General features: G+C 36.1%; 2 protein-coding genes across 3 annotated transcripts in view; both read left to right on the top strand.

Annotated features, from left to right (window-relative positions):
- LOC111510456 (nose resistant to fluoxetine protein 6) overlaps nt 1-23,235 on the top strand; it is a 53,854-nt gene that overhangs the window by 23,571 nt on the left and 7,048 nt on the right. The window contains exons 5-10 of the mRNA XM_074170820.1: nt 5,727-5,920; nt 6,138-6,301; nt 6,359-6,527; nt 9,712-9,905; nt 13,433-13,758; nt 16,683-16,825. Coding sequence (XP_074026921.1) covers nt 5,727-5,920; nt 6,138-6,301; nt 6,359-6,527; nt 9,712-9,905; nt 13,433-13,758; nt 16,683-16,825 — 1,190 coding nt within the window. The remainder of the gene's footprint in view (nt 1-5,726; nt 5,921-6,137; nt 6,302-6,358; nt 6,528-9,711; nt 9,906-13,432; nt 13,759-16,682; nt 16,826-23,235) is intronic.
- On the top strand, nt 2,439-5,258 carry LOC141480641 (uncharacterized). 2 transcript variants are annotated; one of them, XM_074170821.1, is made up of 2 exons: nt 2,439-2,624; nt 2,891-5,258. In XM_074170821.1, the coding sequence occupies exons 1-2, from the start codon at nt 2,538-2,540 to the stop codon at nt 4,883-4,885; spliced, it is 2,082 nt and encodes a 693-aa protein (XP_074026922.1). In that variant the 5' UTR covers nt 2,439-2,537; the 3' UTR covers nt 4,886-5,258. The 2 variants fall into 2 exon arrangements, with proteins under 2 accessions (XP_074026922.1, XP_074026923.1); XM_074170822.1 differs by lacking the exon at nt 2,439-2,624 and adding an exon at nt 2,694-2,825.

Raw genomic sequence — 23,235 nt, 5'->3', positions numbered from 1 at the left:
GATGAAGAAGTAGAAGGTTTTCCTCCTAATTCTGATATTTACTGAAAATATAATATAATAATAATAGTAATAATGTTTATTCACAGATATATCATTATATACATTTGATAGAGAATTTAGTTGAACAAACAAAGTCAGAAGTGACTTGTGCGTGATAACATAAATATGACAGATAATAACAATGACATGTTGAAATATCTCAATCATGAAATAAAAAGTATTGAAATATCTATTAATCAGTTTTTAATAATCAAATTTGATGGAGAAGGTGTAATTAGATCCACTTCTTCGATTGACGACTTGTTTATTTTGTGGAAATTCATGTTCACTGAGGATACACTACAAAAACACACTTTTGTCTATTTTACACTACTTATATTTCTTTATTGTTGACAAAAGTGTGTTTTTATAGTGTATCCTCTATAATTAGATCCAAACTAAAACTTCTACAAAAGAATCAACAGTCGAACAGAACGAATGAAACCGGGGTACATAGAAAATATTCTATATATTTGTGTACTAATTTTGCTGTAAGATGTTATTTTTCAATTTTTTCAATTATTTGGTGGATCGCTCTCCGGTTCCTCTGATATACATATGTTTTCAACTCTCTTTCGAATTTTAATATCGATTGTTGAATTTTTATTTCATCAGGAAGAGTATTGAAAGCCCTTGGACCCAAAAATTGATGACTTTTCTGGCCTACTGACTTGTTCATTATCGGTTGGACAAATTTGTTTTTTCCTCTGGTGAGATACGTATGATCCAGATTGAGAATGTCAATTTTTTTGGAATACTTCAATATTCAGCTGTTCAAAGTATATTTGTCTCATATCAAACGTTTTTGTCTCTTTATATACTTGATCACTGGAGTATCTACTATTTTTATTCAGGATGATTTTCAAGAATCTTCTTTGGGATACTTCCAATGCATCAAGGTGTGTTCTTGACACCCCGCCCCATCCGAGAATGCCGTATTTCAAGTGCGGTTCGACAAGACGTTTACACAAAATGATTTTTTGATCTTGGTCCAAGTACTCCGTCACATACTTGAATCTATATAAAATGCATCGCAATTTTTTCAATAGATAGCTGATATGCTGATCCCACCGAAGATGTGAATCTATGATGATGCCTAAATATTTAATTTTTTTTTTCGGTTTTATTGTACATTTTGTTAGAGTAATATCAAACGTAGGAAGAAATGCATCTTGACAGTTAAATGGTAGGTAGTGTGTCTTTTCGAAATTTATTGACAAGAGGTTATAGTCGAACCACATTTTCAATTTATTGAGGTCTGTTTGAATTTTATTTTTCAGGTCATACCAGTTGTTGTCTGTATAAAAAAGGACAGTATCATCAGCAAAGCTTGTGATTTCTCTACTTTTTTCCACACATAGTAGGTCGTTGAGGTTTATTGTGAATAATATTGGTCCCAGTACCGTTCCTTGGGGTACTCCACATGTAATGGATTTTTTCCGACTCGTTTCTGCCCTCAGTCTGTTAGATAATTCTTTAATAATTCATATGATGAACCTCTTATACCTATGTCCTCAAGTTTTCGTAGAAGAATGGAATGGTCAACGGTATCGAAAGCCTTCGTCTTCAATGTCTTCAATGGCCAGGTCTTCAATGGTATATGCAATGTTATTCACAAAGAGTTCATTTCCTCTGATATAACACCGATTTTGGGTGTTTTCTCTAGCTTGCTTTAGATAAGTTCTCAAAATTTTATTCTCATTCCTTTGATTTCCGGTCAGATCCTGGGCAATGTATATTTTTGATTTGTTTGCGGCAATTCTGAAGGATTTCTTTTTTTTTCATTTGTGATACCAACTCAAGTTTGATAGGATAATTTTTATCATTTCCCAATTTATAAATATTGCTAATGTCTGACTGTAACAGGTTCACATCAAGTAGTTGTTTGATTTGGTTACATATGAAATCGATTGATACTTCTTTAGGATTTTTGTCGAGCTCTAGATTTTCTTTCTCTTAACTCTTCACCTTATTCTTGAGGGATTCAATTTTCGGACTGACTCGTACTTCACTACCTTCAATACTGTTTTTCAACTCACTCCTGTTTCTCACTATTTCATCATACAATTGCTTCAAAGTAATTTCCGTTTCATCGTTTCTCATTTTATCACTGTAGACGTGTGTGAGCACCTTAACGTCAATTATTTGTAGATTCTGGCTACCGTTTTTTGTGATGGTGAAATTATTTAGGTCAGATGTTCGTTTATGATCTTGTTAAACTCTCAATATCAATATTGTTCATTTGTAAGTCAATTAAAATTAGATTTTGACTGCCCTCTTCATCAAATGTTGCATAACACAATACCGTTAATTTGTTATTAGTTTAGAAATAATCGTCTGTGAGAAACCCACTGAAATTTAAGTTTATATCGGAGCTTCGAAGTATCACGTAGGGTAGACTGGGTACGGTTGTGCCAGGGTACGGTAGTGACAGTCGTAATATTACCGAATCTGTAAAGAATACGCGGGGGCGGGGAGGGGAAAGACGAGCGCCTTGCATGTCAGAACGTGTCGCACAGTATTGCGTCAGCCGGCGCGCGTCGTGTACGTTAGCAGAGGCCCTCCTTGCTTTTTGGGAGTCAAAAGTAAGTATTTTCATTCTATTCAATTTAACGATTGTTGTTATCTATGTACAGATAGCGAAATATGTTATTCATATGTTTATTATATATACTTTAGTGATTAAATACCTGTGGTTACTTTATAACATTCTTTATTTAGTATTGCCATAGTTATTGTTATTTTGCGAAAGCGTTCTTTGGGTACGGTTGTGACATTTTTTTTGGGTACGGTTGTGACATTTTTTTTGGGTACGGTTGTGACAAAATTAAAGTGTTTTTTTTTCTTATAGATGCCAAGACAACGCTTGAGGAAGACGGAAAGGGGTCAATCTATGTTAAATCAATATAAGGAAGCTTACGAAGCAGTAAAAAAAGGAACTTCGATAAGAGGTGCTGCAGAAATGCATCAAGTTAATAGAATGTCTTTGTTGCGGTACATTAATAAACGTGATACAGCTGGCGCAGACAAAGATACAAACAACATCAGCATGGGGTATGTTGCACATAATAAAGTTTTCTCTGAAGGGCAAGAACAAGTGCTGTCAAAATATATTACACGCTGTGCTGAAATATATTTTGGTCTCTCCCCAAAAGAAGTGCGAAAGTTAGCTTTTGAGCTTTCAACTAAATATGATCTTAAGCGGCCTGCGACTTGGGTTGAGAATGAGATGGCTGGTGAAGAATGGTTCCGTTCATTTATGAACAGGAATCCCTCGCTCTCTGTTCGTGTAGCTCAAGCTACTAGCCTTTCCAGAGCAACAAGCTTTAATAAAACAAACGTGGAAGCTTTCTATGACAATTTGCAAACTGTTTTGGATAGACACACCTATGAACCGCAAGATATATATAATGTTGACGAAACAGGCGTCACTACCGTCCAAAAGCCCGATAAGGTAGTAGCAAGACGTGGCATAAGGCAAGTGGGAGCTCTTACTTCAGCCGAACGAGGGACATTGGTCACTGTTACATTTGCAGTAAATGCCTTGGGAAATACTATGCCACCTTTCTTTATATTTCCTCGGGTTCGATATCAAGATCATTTTGTTAGAGACGGGCCCATTGGATCGACAGGAACTGCAAATCCTTCAGGCTGGATGCAAGATGCTTCGTTCTTAGTGTTTCTTGAACACTTTAAGAAATTTTCAAATGCTTCACTATCACATAGAGTCTTGCTAGTTCTAGATAATCACTCCTCACATGTCCACATTAACACTTTAGATTTTTGCAAGGAACATGGGATCACTCTGCTTTCGTTTCCACCACACTGCTCCCACAAACTACAGCCTCTGGATAGATCTGTCTTCGGCCCATTAAAAAAAGCTATAAACACTGCTTGCGATGGCTGGATGCGAAGTCACCCTGGAAAAACAATGACCATCTACGATATTCCAGGAGTCTTAAAGACTGCGATGCCTCTAGCTTTGACACAGGCCAATATACAGGCTGGATTTTGCAAAACCGGAATTGTTCCATTCAATCGTAACCTATTTAATGAAATTGATTTTGCGCCATCTTTTGTAACAGACCGACCAAATCCAGATACAAGACAGGACATTCCTACAACATCATCTGCTGAAGTTGACAGGCCAATCATTGCGAGTGGATCCACCGATAACATTGAGTCATCTTTTGCAAATAATAGACGAAATCCTGGCTCTGAAGAAAACGATAGTGCATCTAGCAGAGAAATAACACCTGTACCACGACTATTAGACATTTCGGTACAAGAGAACAATCTTGGGCCTAATGATGAGACACCACCACTTTCACCTTCTATTTTGAACGAATCTTCTAATGGAAATCAAATCAATGATCAGCCATCTACGTCGTCCTCGGCCATACCGCTTGTATTTTGCCCTGATACTGTTCGGCCTTTCCCAAAGGCTTCTCAAAGAAAATTAAGCGGCCGCAGAACCAAAAAATCAACCATATACACAGACACCCCTGAAAAAGAGGCAGTGAGACGGGAATATGAAGAAAAAGAAAGACGATTGAAGGCTAAACAGGTGAAGAAAAATTTCAATGAATCAACAGGGAGAGGAAAAGGAAAAGGAAAGGGAAAGGGAAAGGGGAAAAACAAAGACAACAAACCTAAGAAAACTCCAACACCAATGTCATCTGATGAGGAGGAGTCTTTCTGTCTGGTATGCGTGGGATCATTTTCTGATAGCAGATCTGGCGAGAAATGGATACAATGCCAAGGAAAATGTAAATTATGGTCCCACTTGGAGTGTACAGATGGTAGTCGTCATTATATTTGCCACAACTGTGAGGACTCCGATTAGATGACTACAAAAAATTTGCGTTCCTAATTTAAAATTGAAGATATTATAAAAACATTTCCATGCATCTCTTAGTAAAGTAAGATCAATGTTCCTAATTAAAAAAAACTTTGAATGTGATATAGATTAAAATAATTATATGGTAACTTCTGAAGTGACTGTTAAGTTGTTAAGAATGAAAGATATTTTTCTATTAAATAAGTTGCTTGTGATACTTAGCATTTATAAGAATTACCTAATTGCTATTTTGTTTGTACTGATTATTGACTTTGACTGATTTAAGACTGATTATAGTTTGTACTATGATTATTCGTAATAATAAGTAGTAAATGAAAGTATAACTTCGATATTGCAGATAATAAAAGTTATTGGTGATCATTTTGGTATTATTTAAGCCTGTCACAATCGACCCCATGCACTGTCACAACCGCCCCTGGCATGTGGTCGGTTGTGACATTTTCCCTTTTGTTCTATAACTTGTTCCCATGTGTTATGTATGTCACATAGAAAGAAAATCATAATGTTTTTACTTAGCCAAATGTACGCTTTACAATATAAAATATCTTCCATGTTTCTAACTTTAATCCAAACGAAATTATTAGCTGTCAAATAAAAATTGTCACAACCGTACCCAGTCTACCCTATACACTACTACTTTTATTATTTGTTCAATTTCGTTCAATTTAATTTTACTCTTCATCACAAAAACCTTGGATAACCTTTTGAAAGCGCACTTACAGGTAACACGATTATCAATTTGAGAATTTTGCGATCGATGTTCGATCGATGAATATAAATGATTTTTTATTAACTAATGGAAAAAATCGTATTTATGAATTTTCAGACCAACTCCATAAGTCAATACTTTGCTTTTCCTTCCAAAGAAATATGAAAAAACTGACCACAGTTGGAACCAATGTTGATGGTTTGAGCTGTATAGCAGGAATGAAAGTATATTCTATGATATTGATAATATTATTGCATAGGAATATGTTCGATTTCGGAGCAGCGGTCTTGAATATTGAAGAAATAGAAGAAGTAAGTATATGATGAAAATGGCGACATTGTTGAGCGATTCATGATGAATCATTGTAATTTGAGATCACAAGTTCATTCATTCAATTCCACGCTGGATGGACATTTCTTGTTCATCCATTAACCAAACGATTAGTTTTCATTTAATTGATAGACTTGAAGTTTTGTAACCTATACCAAATGAGAGAAATCGAAGGAACTGAATCGAATGAATTTTTAGTATTATTCCAGGTTTGAGCTTACTTTCATTCTGAATGGCCCCATTTTAGTAGACTCATTCTTCACAATATCAGGATTTTTAGCAACGTATCTATCGCTACACTACTACTATAAAATGAAACATAAAATTAATATTCTTCATCTTTATATACACAGATACATCAGGTAAGAAAAATAATGCTTTCATCATCGTTTGAATAAAATTTTTGTCAAAATTTTCAGAATGGCCCCAACATATGCTGTTATTTTGGCGTTCTATTGTACGCTATTCGTTAAGTTAGGAAATGGACCTTTATGGCAAGAGAGAATTGGCGTAGAGCAACAGAAATGTCAAAAAGTTTGGTGGGCAAATCTTCTGTTCATTAATAATTATTATGATACCAAAAATTATGTAAGTGAGAAGGTTGGGATATATATTATCAAAAACATATTGAGGATTGAGGGTGAAATATGAATTTAACACAAAAATTAATTTTTACACTGATCAAAGCAGAAAAATCATGAAATATCAATCAATAACCAGGTAGGTAGGTAGGTCGAAAGTGAGTGGGTCTATTCGACCCTCCACCGCAACCCATAAGGGTTTATTGTGGCTCACACCTATTCACACTCGGCTAAATAAACCCAGCTTCTTAACGAAGCCGAATAGTTTGTATGGTGAGTGGTCTTTCAGGTCAGATGGTGAGAGTACAGATCTGCGGAACTCAAAGAACCTGATTCGGTCCCCAGCGGGGCAGGCATAAAGTATATGCTCTGCAGTTTAATCATTTTCCAGACAGAGGCGACACCCTCCTTTGCAAAAGAGTCAGCAGCTTCATTGCTTTCCAGGGCAGTATGGCCAGGAATCCAGACCAGAGACAATCTGTTTAGTCTTCCTATCGAGGAGAGTCTTTTTTGGCAGTTTGCTACCAATTTATACGTTGCTTGGTAGGAGCCAAGAGCTTCCAACGCTGCTTGACTGTCCGAGAATATTTTTATCGACTTGTGAGTGAGGTTGGATTTATCCAATCTCTCAATAGCATAAATTTCCGCTTGAAATACAGTCGCATAAGTTCCCAGGCAGGTAGATAACTCTGTCCTGGGTCTGCGACTGAAAACACCTGCACCAGCATCGGAAAAATCAATAACCAGAATTTAGTTTATGAAAAAAAACACCTCAAAGGTGCTGCTTCGTTCCCCCCTGTTCATAAAAGAGGACAGATGCCTCCTCACTCACAAGCGATTTTGGTGAAATTGGGGACACGTGTGAATCGTTGTATTCATGCCACATGCCACTATAAGGGTGTCTGCAATATGATGTGTTATGCCCGTTGTGAGTAGTCCCTTTGTGATTCGAAAGTTTATATAGATTATAATGACAAGGAGCCACATTGTCTGCTGCATAAATGCTCATATATAATTTTTCTAAAGGAAAGTCAATGGCAACATATAATTCACCTCTGAATCTTTTTCTTGAATGAAATCTTTTTGAATGAATTACTAAAATACTGGGAAACTTATAGTTTGATTGGGACTTTGTGCATTTTCTTCTTTCTTTGCACCTCGAACAGGTTGGTTTTTCATCTCTATCCAGAATTTCCTCTCTTGTGAAGGAATCCAAGCAATGTGACAAACTCAATTGGCTTATGTGGTATGGGAAGAGAAAAATCCCAGAAAGTATCGAAGTTTACTGATGAGTGTCCACAGTTTGTGCACTTCATAGTGCAGTGATTGAGCAATGAAGTTGTCTACAATCTTAGAGTTGTTCATGTTCAAATATCTCAGCCAGGACTCTTGTGCTTTTCCGCTGTCGCTCAATTTTTCATCAATCTCCGTTAAGGTAGGTTTAGATTTCTCAGTAATTTCATTGAGGTCCTCTTATAAACCTTTCAAAAGATAGCGAAGGAATTCCTGGGCATCCTGATGGGCAGAACCTACGAATCTAGGGACAAATATTTGAATCTGACTTTCAAATTAGGCAGTGTTTATTATTCTAACAGATGAATTTTCTGACCACAATTCCTTGATAACTTTTGCGAAGGCTTTGATTGAAGCTCCTTTCATTCTAGAAATACTAGTATTGATATCTTCCATATATGTATCCTTTTTTAAATATTCCAGCAACCATGTTGTGTTTGATAAACACTGGATAACACTGCTCATGAAAAAGGATTTTCAATATTGTTCAACCCATCAAACCCAGGAGTTCCGACTGAAGAATGTATCACTGATCTAGTGTTGTAACTGTTGATACTACGTTTGCCACTGCTGTCGTCTTCTGGGTAATCACGGATACGATGATTCGCCCTTTCATTGGATCGGTGTGATAAAAGATTCGAAGCTAATCTGCTCAAAACTGAATTAGATATGGCTGGCGTTTTTAATTTGGTAGAAGAAGATGATTCTAGAAGTTGTTCATATTTCTCTGTATCTACTGGTGGGAACTTATGAAAACTATCACAAAAAATATGGGAGGTTGATGAAGAAAAATTTCATCTAGTGAATGTGATGATGGAATGGTGCCAAAAACAAAAGCTGAATTACCACGCTGTAAGCTGAACTAATTTTTTGGATCAGAAAGGTGGTACATATTCTTTTTTCAGTTTCAGTCATCCTTCTGCCAATTTCATTAACAAAATGAGGGGCCAAATAAACCAAAAGTTCCTACAGCCGCAGGATAAACTATAAAGTTATTTCCAACATTTCGATACTTCTGTGTTTTGCTTTCTCACAGAAAAAGCATACAATCGAAATATGCTGATGACAAAAAAACTAAAGAAGTTCATGAATATTGAAAACATGAGTCGAAGAAGAAAGTGCCAAATAAAAAGAACCTATTCAAAGATCAATTTGAATCTTTACGGCGCGGCGGGTAATTGCAAAGTTCAACATCGACCGTCAAATGAAAAAATGGTTTCAGTATCTGTTTCGTCAAAATTTCACAATGTTATCTGAGTACGTTGAAAATTAACAGAGAATGAAAAACATTATTTCCATATATGAGCTGATCTGGAGTGAAACAATCTCTTATAGAACTGAAAATAACAAAAATGATGTCGAAATATGTGAATGAATTTTTCTGAATGATAATTGTATCCAACAGAAAATTACCAAACAAATATGAAATATCCAGTCCTAGTAGTCATGTGTCAATATTTATTTCAAGTTTAAAATCATAGCTAGTTTGTGCTACTAACTGAAAATCTGAACAGTAAAGCAAATGTGTTCATATGATTATAGCAGAATTCAGTAACCAATGTGTGCTGTAATAATATAAATATTTCATTATTGACGCGTATTTTTTGTATTTCTCATAACTTGTTGTTTACAACTTTGATACCTTTACTTTGAGACCAAAAAGGTCCTCACGTTTTTTTCAATTACATTTTTGTAATGAGCTATTAATGTATTAATTTTTTTGATATAAAATTGTGAATATTCGATTTGAAGTATAGATTTTGATCGATTACTTGCTAACAACAAAAGATTGAAAAAAATATCCCGAAACTTCTAGACTATGTGATTTTCCAAAGTATTTTGTCAATAATTTTAATCCTCTCTATATCACGATACTTTAATGAAATTTTATTTTTCAGTGCATGTTTCAGTCTTGGTATATGGCATGCGACATGAACGCATTCTTGGTAGTTCCTATAATTTGTCTCATTTTGTACAAGAAATCGATCGCAGGAGTCCTAACCATTTTTGTACTCATCTTTGCTTCAATCATCACCGTTTTCATCACTGTATATCAGTTTGATGAACTTCCTGTTTTACTCCTGTATGTGAAGTAAGTATCGAGCAGAAAGCAAAATGAAGAATGAAATATTGCTTATGATTCTATACAGGTCGATTTTTTATCATATGGTAACATGTGGCTATATTCTAAACCGTAACAGATACGAAAACGATTGAATGGGAAAAAAGGTAACTGTCATCGGGAACAATACAGTGATCGAAAAAAATTTACGGAACTCTCGTCCTTCTCGATTTATACGGTGAAAACCAAAAATGCCGGTTTTCGATTTTTTCGAATGAAATTGTTATTTCGGAGGATATCAAAAAATGGAAAAGAAAATGTTATTGTATTTAAAATGAACTATGAAGATGTAATAATGAGTATTCGATAAAACGTTTCGTGTTAACATTACCATCATCAACTTTTTTTTTTAAATATGGACATGTCTTTTTTATTATAGATATTGATAAATCGATACATTCACAATCCAAGGGTATATTACATTTGATATTTTTATAGCGTTCAATTTGAAATAACCACCATCATCAGTGACAACAATCAAACAGAAAAACAATTTATTTTATCATGAACTTTTGGGAAAAATTAAACCAATACGGAAAATAAAAGCTACATGGCAATCCACATTAAATGCTCGAATTTTTGAATGCATATAAGTTGTCGGTCCAGACAATTTCTGTGCCAATTTTATAGCATAATAGGTGTAATACTAATAGATGCATTTTTTTTGTTTGAGATGGTCGACATCTGTATTTGGTGTTGAAAAAACTTTATCCTTTATGTATCCCCAGACGAAAAAATCTAAAGGATACTCGGTAGCAATTCATCTAAGTAGCCATCGAATTCATTGAATTGAAAATGGAGATACATTTCACTATTCAAATTGTCATTGTGAAAAAAAGGGCCAAGGATGTTTGTTCCCACATATTTCTGTTGGTGAATTTTGATTCGTCCGTTCATATTATTTTTTTACAAATATTTCCAACTTGCCTATTTCTACCTCTCAACCACTTCGCAAATCGTACTCTACTTCCGTACTCCCTTTCATTGAGTCGATGAGCTTTGCCTTTCCTGTAGAATTTATGTTTATTCTTTTTCAAAATAGTTCTGATGGATTTTAGAGAAATCTCCATTTCGTGGGCAATTTCTCGTGAAAAATAAAATTTCCAAAACGAAAAAGTAGGGATTTTCATTGTGTTAGAGTACCTACCTGTCGAATTCATTGGGTTGTATGAATTATATTTTGAAGAAATCGAAACAATTTACAATGAAGTAATGACAGGACCGTAATTTAAAATTATTGTCACTGATGATGGTAGTTATTTCAAATGAAAGGCTATAATTGCTTTATCAATATCTGTAATGAAAAAGACAGGACAATATCAAAAAAAAATTGATAGTGGCCATGTTGACACGAAATGTTTTAAAGAATATTTATTATTACATCGTCATAGTACACTTCGAATACAATAAAAAAAAATCCCATTTTATGATAATCTCCGAATTAATAATTCCATTCGAAAAAAACCAAAAAAGGTATGTTTGGTTTTCCCCGTATGACTCGAGGACGGCGAGAGTCCTCGTAAATTTTCTTCGACCATTGTATTGTTCCCGATGACAGTTACTTTTTTCCCATTCAAACGTCTCCGTATCTGTTACGGTTTAGAATATAGTAATGTCACCACATGCTAAAAGAAACGGCCTGTATAAATGAATGGTATGGTTATTAATCACAGCATTTATTACACACTGCAAGACCATTTTAATTGGTGAGTGTACAGTACAGTACAGTGTATTGTACAGTGTACTCTCCACATTTTTGAAATAAGATTGTTTGGTGAAAGCATAGAGTGACCCGTCCGTGTCTGAAAATTATCCTCAATCTAGTGAATCAATTGAGACCTAGAATTTTTTTGATAAGAAATCACTTTCTCATTCCCCGGATTCCACTGAATGTCGGAAATCAGCGTATTTTGTCTTTTATCAACCATTGATCAATCTTTTCATCTTCAGTTCATTTCTTTCATATTCATATAGTTTTTAATTTTTGAAGTTACCGTTAGTTGTGCAGCTCTTTTAAATCAATAGAGAGTTATTTGTTCAATGGCCTATGGGTAATCTCACTGCCTCTTTATCTCACTCGAAAACTTTTTCCGCGGTGTCATTTACGGAATTCAAAAAAACTAAATTTCTGCGTCATATTTTCAGACATACGTGCTGACAATCTGCTGAAATTTATGTCTTTACTCACCTTCATACTGAATCAATAGTACTGTTATGGTGTTTCAATAAATTAATAATTTCTCCACAAACTTTGAAATATAATTTAAAACGAGTACATTCAATTATTATTTTAAGATTGTTTTTAATGTTTCATTTATTTACTATAACTTTGTGATGTTTGGTGACTTGCACTGAACATAATTAACGAATTTTGCATTCACGAGGGTGGTCTGAAAAGTTTCTGACTGCAACATGAAGATAGCAGCACTCGTGAATAAATCTAGTAAATTTCGTTACTCATCCGTTGACGCAGTTACTCACCAAAGTTTTACCCAGTTGTTCTGTAACAGTCGTTTGAGAGAGTTGATGTGTAAATACGAACGAAAACATCGCCAAAGTTCCCAAATGTTACTAGACAACCGCTGAGTTATAGTGAGAGAGATAGCACAGGTTAGTAACATGTCACGTTTTTGTCACATGGTAAATCAACTTTCGAATATGAGAAAGCTTTCCACTCGTTGGGTGCCGCGTTTGCTCATATCATACCTAAAACGTGTACGAATGAACATTTCCAATACTGGCGCCGTTTGGTTGCAATAAATCCGAATTTCGGCGCCGATTAATTACTGTAGATGAAACTTGGATATACCATCATACACCCGAAACAGAAATATAGTTCAAACAGGGGACTGCAATGGGTGAATCAGGTCCAGAATCAACAAAACTGTGTTTTCGAGAATCCACGAATTACCGTTTGAACTGCTTGACCGTCCGCCTTACTCAGCAGATCTAGCCCCAAGCGACTTCTTTTTGCTTTTATATCTAAAATTGCGCTCGGAGGACAGAGATTTTTGTCAAATGAAGAGGAAATCACTTCCATGAACAATTATTTTGCAGAGAAAAACGCCGAGTACTATTTGGACGGGTTACAGAGCGGGTTAGGTTAGGTTAGGTTACCAGCATCGCTGGTAGGGGTCTGTAGAGTTGAAAGGAGACTATGTTGAAAGTTGAAAAAAAAAAAAGAAAAATGTCTTGTACCTTTTTTAGATCGTAAACTTTACAGGTCACCCTCGTGCAACAATGAAATCATCGTTATCCATTTTCGAAACGTCTGTTCTCCATACTTTGTGTGGCGTACTTAAATTATATGCACCGTGATACATCGTTGATTGAGTGGCTTCCCGAATACTTGACATATTCCTTCTATTCTCCTTACAGATGTACAATTTTGCGAAATTATTTCCTCACTCACTATTTCTTTGAATAAAATGATAAATTTTATGGTGCGTATTATTTCTGTTGTAGGTGATCCCAGCCAAATATTTATTTTGTTACAGAATTCTACTTTCTCCAAGTACAGACAGCACATTCCTTAGAGTTTATATTCCAGGACATATGAGATCATCGTCCTACTTTGTCGGAGTTATGGCTGGATACGTGAAGTATAGGATGAATCTTGATAACTACAAGATACCAAAGAGATGGGTCAGATTTGGATGGATAGCCACTGTCCCTTTATTATTTTTGTCGCTTCATATTTCGTTCATTTTCTATGTTATGCAAGTTCCCACTTGGTTTTCAGCACTCTATGCTTCAATGCATCATTTATGCTGGAGTTTGGGCATAGCGTGGATGTTAATTGCCATTTCTTCTGGTTACGGGTGTAAGTTGTATTCAATAAAGTCTCATAACAAATTTGCACTAGATAATATTGGAAGTGTTGTTTCATTCGGAAAATATATTTTGTATTCGTCCATTCTCAAACACGAATTATTCTGGTTTAATTAACATTTGAATTTATCATAAAGTCTGTATATCTTTTCGAAAGCTACGTTTTACTCTTTCACAATTTTTTTTTTGATACCGTAGGTACTGTACTGTTATAACTCTGTATTTAGCGTGTTGATTTGAGATTCATCAGATTCTACTATTTGGGTCTATGAACAATTCAATTATGAGTACGTAAATTCAAATTCCCATGGAAATTTACCTTTGGAAAAATACTTTCCAGTTCTCTCAAGAAAAAAAAGATATATCGATGAAACTACTAACAAATATATTAGATTATGCACATATTTTTAAAACGGTTTCATTTAGCTTGCCCCCTCTTTGTTTGTTTGTTTGTATCAAATTCAGTAGTTGAAGTTTGACCACCTTCCTGTTAACAGATTGATCTAATTGGTACACACATTTAGTTTTGATAACAATACGATTTATTAAATTTTGGATCATTGTAAATGCAAGATGGACACAGCTACAAAAAGTCGGATTCACAACCACCACAATATGGATATCAAATGACAAGGCTTGACTAGTAGAATGGTAGTACAGTTCGAAATTCATGGACAGAGTAGACTTAAACATTCTTTCTAACGCTGAGTCTACAGAGGAGATGAATGTCGAGCTTACGACTCCAACTGACCTCCCTGTAAATTCAAATCAAAAGCGAGAGCTTCTCAACTCTCCACCTCCTGATCTAATAACTGAACCCAAAAAAAGGTTGGGTGGTGCAGCCAGGAAATGACTGAGTCGTCTCCTCAAGAGTGGGGTACCTTATAAAACTGCCTTGCACCAAATTCTTGAGTGGCGTCTCAGGTAGAGGAACTAACCCCCCATGAGCAGGTTAGCAAAAGTTTGCGCTCAAGTGATGATTCACCAAAACCAGAGGCGAAAAAGCCCTGCACGGTTGAATATAGGGCATCGTCAGGTGTAGCTGACGTGCAAAAACCCTCATATGGGAAGGTTGTCCCGGGTATCAAGGTGTGAATCTTGCACCTTGACCTTATTAACGATGAAACAGCAGAGCATATACTTTGTGCCTGCCTCGCTGGAGACTGAATCAGGTTTTAAGAATTTGGCAGAGCCGTACTCCTACCATCTGACATAAAAGACCACTCACCATACAAACTAATCGGCTTCGTTGAGAAGCTGGGTTTAGTTGGTTGAGTGTGAATAGGTGTGAGCCACAATAAACCCTTGCGGGTTGCAGTGGAGGGTCGAATAGACCCACTCAATTTGGACCTAACTTAACCTAACCTATCCCACGTGGAATGACGTGAACTGGTTTCCTATATCATGCGATTTGACCCTGTTAGACCTTTTCTTGTTGGTTTTTTTTAAGGTGCAGGTGTATGCAAATGAGCCGCAAACCACAGTATTCCTCAAAGCCAACATACCTCATGGCATTGGTGAAATTCAGACTAATTTATGCGCCAGGTGTGAGCCACACTAAACCCTTGAGGGTTGCGGCGAAGGGTCGAATGGAACACTCACTTTGGACCTAACCTAAGATGAAACTTCGAAAAAAATACAAATTCAAAATGGCCACAGCTAAAAAGTGGCGGATTACATATTTTTTCACAGATACCTCAAAATGGGTATCAAATGACAGGACTCGACTAGTAGAATAGTTATGCATTTTCTGAAAGGTGGTAATTTAAGGTGTCCTCAGTTACAAAGTGGAAGATTGCATACAAGATTGTGATACTGAGGTACTAAATAAACTGAACGAAATTTAAAGAATTGAGTAACAACATCAAAAACTATGAACTTGAAAATAAAATAAGTAGAAAAAAATATGTTGAACGGTTTTATTGAAAATAAAAGATGATGTAGATTGTGTACTAAAAAACAATTCGGAAGGTCCTAGGTAGCAGTCATTACGCCACTCTCCTCAGCAATTTACGGTGTTGATCAGATAAAAAAATAATAAAATTGTTGGGCGTAGCGTAACCTGAGTAAATATGTAAATACTATCAATACCGTAGACTGCTGAGGAGTGTGGTATGATGACTGCGACCTAGGACCCTTCGAATTATTTTTTAGTTTGTAGTACATTGTCTGCATCATTATTATCTTTTTTTTCAATGAAACCATTTAATGTATTTTTTTAATTATTTTATTTTTGATATCTGGACGGATGAATTACTCTGAAACAACAACTTTGAATTATGAACATTGAAAGGAAACGAATCACCTTTATTTGGATTGTACTTCAAATATCCGTATATCGTAATGGAATAAAAAAAGATAATTTATATGAAAACGCTACACAACTTAATATATGAAAGAGTATTGATATGAAATTCAACTCGCAGGAATGTTCATATATACAGGAATCAAATCAAATCAAATCCCAAATGGAAAATTCAGCAACTCATTATGATTTTTTCGCATTCATTTGTATTATTTTGAATTCGATAATGATACAGTTTCATTCATTTCATAAACATCATCATCGGAAAAAAATCGTATTGATCAAATTCATTTCATGAATGGCTTTCACCAGTATTATATGCCTTTTATCCACTAAAACAGGATCAATTTCGAAAGAAATATAATGTACTAAATGGTATAGTTGATAGTTATTGGTATGATGCTGAATTTTATAAGCGACTGAAATAGCTGTGGCTCATTAAATACCAATAACAGTTTTATTACAATAATTATTTTCGTGACAAAACTTGTCTGAGAAATGTGTTTTATTGAAAACAAGTATTTCAATCATTTGAATTTGATTATATGAGGAACATTCAGTATTTTCTACTTTCATCATGGATATTCAAATATATTATTTATATTTTTCAGACTGGGTGGGTCCCATACTTAGTTGGTCTCCATTAGTTATATTGAGTAGATTAACATACACGGTGTACCTGTGCCATGGAGCGATTCAAATGTTTTCGTCTGGCATAGTTAGACAACCCATATATGCCAGCACTTTCAATACTGTAAGTAATACTTTGATAAAATAACAGTTTATTACTCATTGGACATGATTTATTCACATTTATCGGTGGGACGCTAGCCTGGTGGGTTGAAGTGACTGATTTGCTTCACTCATTCAAACCACCGTTGTGTGAACCGGTGGTTCAAACCGCGAGGCCGGACAATCGATTTTCACTTCTTATCGTCACTTCTTATCGTCGGTGTAAGGAATCACACGTTGAAAGGTAGAGTAATAGAGGGTAATGGGGGTCACTTAAGCGAGAACTCGAATAAAAGAGTAATCATGAACAAACTATTTATTGCAACCGCCTTCAAACATCATATATACTTAATTAACTATCACTAGAAATAATTATCAGTCACTCTGGCAATCAACTATGGATATTATAAAATTAATAAAAAAAAACAGTTTTGACTCCCAATACATCAACATGAAATTAATGGTGGTCACCCTGGGAGTAATCGGAGTCAAAGAAAATCTAGCACATATCGCAGACATAACCTTCAGCTGAGTTACACCCAGTGCATTTCGCGTGAGCCCATAGCCCACATGAGGTGCATCTGAACCACATCTCGTTATTCTTCCGAAAATTGTTGCATACCAGGCATCTGTTTCCAGCATCTTCTGCGCCAGTGTTAACATCTGATACAGAAGTTCCATTTGCTTCTTGTAGTACTTGGCGCTTTGCATTTTCGCGCTGTACTGTAGTATTTTTTCCCTGACCTTTACCTTTCCATCTCTTTTCTTTTTCTTTATCCCCTGATTTTTTCATTTTCTTATTTTCTTTTTCTAACAGCTTTCCTTTGATTGGCATTGAAGTTGAAATTGTAGCATGGTGCTTCTTTTGGCCTTTTCTTGTATTCATAACAGGTGTTTTATCTGGCAACTTTATCAAATCAGCACTAATTTGATTCGACGTGCCAGCTGCTGGTGATATAATATCTGGTTCAGAATCAAGTGGGCCTACTCGTTCAGACATCCCAAGAACCGGTGGATAAACTTGTTTTGAAGTACTCGGAACTGGTGAGTGAAATTATTTTGATGTGCTGGGAATCATGCTGGTAGCTGCGAGAGTTCCATTGCAGTCTTGGATTACAATAGTCTCAGATTGAAGAGTTTCTGCAGCGAAGAAATGTTCTTCTGTGAATACTTCCGGATTCTCATTAATTCAACCGTTGTCCGAGCATTTGTAAAGCGCTCCTGCTGGACCATCCTTCTCGAGCAGATGAGTCAACCTTTTCCTGGGGAAAATGAACATCGGTGGAATGTAACCGCCAGCAGCGCTCATAGCACACATCAAAGTGATGTTTTTTCCTCTTTTCCTGCTGGTTATCGATCCCACTCTCTTCTGTCCTTTGGTAGCCAGAATTTTTCCAGGAGTTTGAACTGTTGAAATATCCGTTTCGTCGCTATTATAAATATTTTTTGGAACAAATCTATGTTTCTCCATCAGCTGGCCAAGTAGCTCGAAGAACAGACTTATTTCGGTTTTATTAGAAGCTGTTATTCTGTTTATGCTGGTCGCCTCAGGTTTTCTAATAGAAATGTTATGTCTGGTCATAAATGCATGCAACCAATCGCGTCCAGCCATTTTTGAAGACTGATTAATATTGTGCTTCAAATTCAATTTTTCAGCATATTCGAAAGCCACTTTTATAATTTGTTCAGCAGTGCAACCATAAAAAATATTTGCCATTTTCTTCACCAAGTTTGCTAGCTCGACTTCTGTCTCAGCACTAAAAACAGTAAACCGTCCTAGGAGGCTTGAAAAGGGGATTCCCATTAACTTAGCAGCATTTCTCATAGAAGAACCTCCTTCAACAAGCTTTATAGCTTTTTCCAGGCTATCAGAAGACCAGGAAGCCTTTGCAGTTGTCCTGACCCGTACTTTCGGCATCTAAAAAGAAATAAAAATGACGTAATTCAACATGCAAAGTTGCGGGTAATAGTGATCACTTGCGGGTAATGGGAATCACCTGACTCTCATTTCCCACAATCACACTAATGCGAAAAAAAATATAATAAAAAAAAATCTTCAAAACACTGACATAATCTGAACTGCCCATTAAAATTTCGAATGTCTAACTAATTTCGAGTAAAAGTCTCGCATACTGCAAGCGTGGGCACTGACTGGCGCAGGCTGCTCCAGGCATCACTGTTGGGTCAGAGCGGGGGTAGGGATGTAATTTTTGCGTTGCTCGCTCGTATTGTTTCGTGGATGTGAGGGTGACTCCCATTACCCGCTGACTCCCATTACCCTATTCTCCCCTAGGACTTCGTAAGTCCTTAGCTCGCACAAGTTCCGACTTTTGACAGTTGTCTTTCGTAGGGGGGCGACAGCTGGTTAAGGGATAACAGATTTTAATAGATTAACAAATGACAGAATTGCAAGATCTAGTTGACCTGTCATAATTATGTTGCCAAAAGTTCCGAATTACTACAGTTTATCGATCCTAATGAAAATTTGTGAAACACTTTTTAATTTTATGTCCCCCACGAAAAATAAAAAGCGATTCATCAGTTCCAAATTGAAGTGAAAAAAAATCTGTAAAACCCAAAGACTAGAAAGTGATAGAACTAGATCAAAAGAACTTTCAACAGTACAAATTCCACTTTTCAGGAAAATCCATTCTTAAAGATGTCTACTGAAAGATTTTCCAACTTAGATAACTGATAACGACCATCTGTCAAATTAGTTGTCATTTATTCAGTCTGTTTTGCCAAATCACTATGAACAAATACGTGTAAATAATAAAATTGTTTCATCAAAATGGGTGTTCTGTTCGACAACGTTTCGCGCGCGATGCTCATTTTACGGTCGCCATAATTGTCCTATCGAGAGGACTTATCTCCATGTGACAGTCGATTTCTAGTCGCTCACAAGAACTCGGCCTTCCGCAGATCACAACTTGACGAATTTTGCATAGTGACTTGGACCTGCGCATCTGTACGAAATTTAACTCACCCAGAAACTGAAGGTAAAGGACCATAGACAACTACGTGCTTTCACTGAATGAGCTCTGGAGCAGTTGGCGACTGACCTTAATTTTCATCGAAAAATCATCTTCAGTACTGAGGCCCATTTTCGGATGGATTGTTGTTTGGTGTGGATTTTGATGGGCTGGGTGCGTCATTGGTCCGAATTTCTTTGAGAACGACGTTGGCCAGGTCATCACTGCCAACGGCGAGTACAATAGGTTGATGATTGCCATCTTCTTTCGGACTGAATTGGATGATGTTGATACCAACGACATGTTGTTTCAACAGGACGGCACTACGTACCACACAGCTCATAGATATTCTGCACGAGCGATTTGAGGGCTTGGTTACCCAACATGGAGGTGATGTGAACTGGCCTCCGAAATCGTGCGATTTGACCCTGTTAGACTTCTTCTTGTGGGATTTTCTTAAGTCGCAGGTGTATGCGAATAAGCCATAAACCACAGCGGCCCTCAAAGCCAACGTAACCCTTGCCATTGGTCAAATTCAGCCTGATTTATATTCCATACAGAATGTCAGCAATAAATAAATCAAACGAATACAAAATCTAAATGATATATCACACACACTTTGAAGATAGGAAGCACTTAATGAAAGACCCGTTATATTATTGTTTATCAATTCTTCAACCTTCTTCTTCCTTCTTTCTCTAGCCCTCCTGCAAACAGCTCATTAAAACCACAATTATTGAATAATTATCCGATTCCACTCATGTATGAAGTGTATCCATTTTCCATATTGAGATGTACATGACTCAAAACATTTCGTTGTGAAGATGGAAAAGCACAATACAGGCATATTCATGCCTAGGTGTATCCCATATATTCACCAAGATAATTCAGAATGAACATATGTGTGAAATATCGATGACTGACTGATATTTTATTTATTGAAAACATTATTACCTCAACAGAAAAAAATTGATGTCTCTTGACTCGTGTGTCGCTAACCAAGATAACATCATCAGGAGATGACTAAGGCGACTACTTGAAAGTTATGTTGATGTTATCACAAGCATCTACACGAATCATTATAGTATTTCCAATACCAATTGGAACAGCGCAGAGAAGGAATTCCCGCCTCGACATAGGCGTCGGCATATTATTTTTCAGTGGTAGTTTTTCAGTTACTTATTCTTACAATCATAGCAATTGATCCCCTCATGAAGAAGTTATCTCAACTGAATTTTTCCACCATGGGTAATTATGAAAAACTTCGTATTTTAAGGTAGTTGATTTCCGAGTCGAAAACTCTAAAATACAATGAACATACAAATAATCACACCGAATTCTCGTCGAACATATATTTACAAAATAATAGAGGCCAACAAAATTGTTACAAAAATCAAAATTCTTTTTCGCTATATTAGGATGAGGTGGAATCATACAGTTCTTTCACACATCACTATTACCTAGGACCGTAGCGAAAAGAAAAACCAAGGGGGGAGGAAATCCAAATTTTCCCAACTCCACCAGCAAAATTTTCCAACTTTCGAACAAATGAAAGCCGAGGGATTAGTTACTACTATAATATAATAATTTTCTTACTTAGCTATCCAAAGATTGGTTGAATGCTTATGCCCGTTAGGGTATGTCCAAACAAAAATAAATTTTGGTGATTATAAAAATAATAAGGGGAATTATTATACTTTGGACCAAGTTCCTTGGTCTTCCACCATATCCACCATGTATAGGAATATTCAATACAAATGAAAAGAAACAACACCTAAATAATATTCTGCTTATTGTTTTCTATTATTATTTTTTCTATCTTCACGGCCCGAAATTTCCCAACTTTTCCAAGTCGAAAAAACAGCGAAAAGTTGGGAATTTTGTAAAATTGTCACTTCAAAATTTGTGGACTGTTCAGGACAGAATTCTCTTCAAGTTATGCATATTGGGAAATCCCAACCTTCTCCTGGTTTTCTCTCTTTTCTTATTACCTCTCCTTTTCTTTCCTCTCAATTTAATTTTTAATAATTTATTTACTATCATTTTTTTCTATCTTCATGGCCCAAAATTTACCAACTTTTCCTAATATTTTCCCAAGTCGAAAAAGCAGGGGGGCTCCCACCCCATCCACCCCATGGCGACGGCCCTGCTATTACCTACTTCATTCACCACTCGCCTTATATTGTCAAGCGCCACAAAATTCCAAGTCGGTGACTGATTACATTTCCGCAAGCTTTCTTTCATTGTGGCCCAAACTATTTCAATTGGATTGAAATTAGGTTGTTTTATGGTCGCCAGTAATACCTTTTTCGTTGGAATCTTTTCGGGCATTTCCATGTCATGATTTCGCATGAAATCAACAATATCTGCTTTTTTTGTGTTATTGTTTGGTATTGTAATCAATAACCGAGAATGATACGAAGCGTTATCCATAACAATAACCGAGTTTGGAGAAATATTTGGGAGAAGCTGCTCACTGAACCAGGTTTCGAATAAAGCCGCAGTCATATCTTCGTGGTAATCAGCAGACGAATCTTTTATATTTTTGGCCGACAGAAGCAAAGCGTTAGGTACGAAACCACTTTCATTCCCGGCATGCAAAATTATAACACGTTTTCCCCTTGAAGAAAGTGTGTTCAAAGCACAATACTTGGTTTCGTCTATCCAGCCATATTTGACAACATCATGGGTGTCAAACCAAGTTTCGTCGTGGTAGATTTATGTTTGCTGGATTCTCGGTAGCGTTTCATTCGCCTCAAATATTCTTGTCGGAGTTGAACAATGCGTGTCGATTCCGTTATGACCATCCGATTGTTCAATTTTTTATATTTGAAACCACAAGACAATAAGACACCTCGTAAAGTTTCTAAAGATTTGTAATTGTAATGGGGATAGTCGAGTAATTTATACCAAATAATATCCAAGGTTGATACTTAATTTTTTTGGTATATAACATAAATTGTTCGCCGAATCACATCTTTTGAAACACCATCAACGTTTGCGAATTTTTTATTCCTTTGTTTTCGTTTCATTGCATGGTCAATGACATCCTCTATTTTAATGACTCGAAGAACTGTCGAACGAGATAGTTTCGTTAACTCGCATATTCTATTCACAATAGCATTCTGTGAAGTGTGATAGTTTTCCTTCTTCAAGCATTCATGAATATTTAAAATTACTCACTGAACTTGAACATGTAAGTCCTTATTTTCAAATTCCGGATCCCTGTCGATTGACACAGATTCCTCACACGTAATGTTATCATTTGTTTCAAAAGGTCTCCAGAAAGCCATATTGATGAAAGTACCCAAAAATACTGAGATTTTCACAAAAATCGGTTTAAACGATGAGATTGGAACCTTTGGTGTGAAAGTTGAAAACTTTTTCTAGAGATCAATTACCCTAACACCAAACTGATATTTTTGCACTCGACGCGCGTTTCGCTAACAAGGTTAGCATC

The sequence above is a fragment of the Leptinotarsa decemlineata genome, unplaced genomic scaffold (assembly GCF_025532065.1).
Source record: "Leptinotarsa decemlineata unplaced genomic scaffold, Ldec_3_MD MMD2_tig00000008_RagTag_RagTag, whole genome shotgun sequence".
In the NCBI taxonomy this organism is placed as follows: domain Eukaryota; kingdom Metazoa; phylum Arthropoda; class Insecta; order Coleoptera; family Chrysomelidae; genus Leptinotarsa; species Leptinotarsa decemlineata.
Note: the sequence above shows the minus strand (reverse complement) of the source record. Positions and strands in the feature narration are given on the sequence as shown.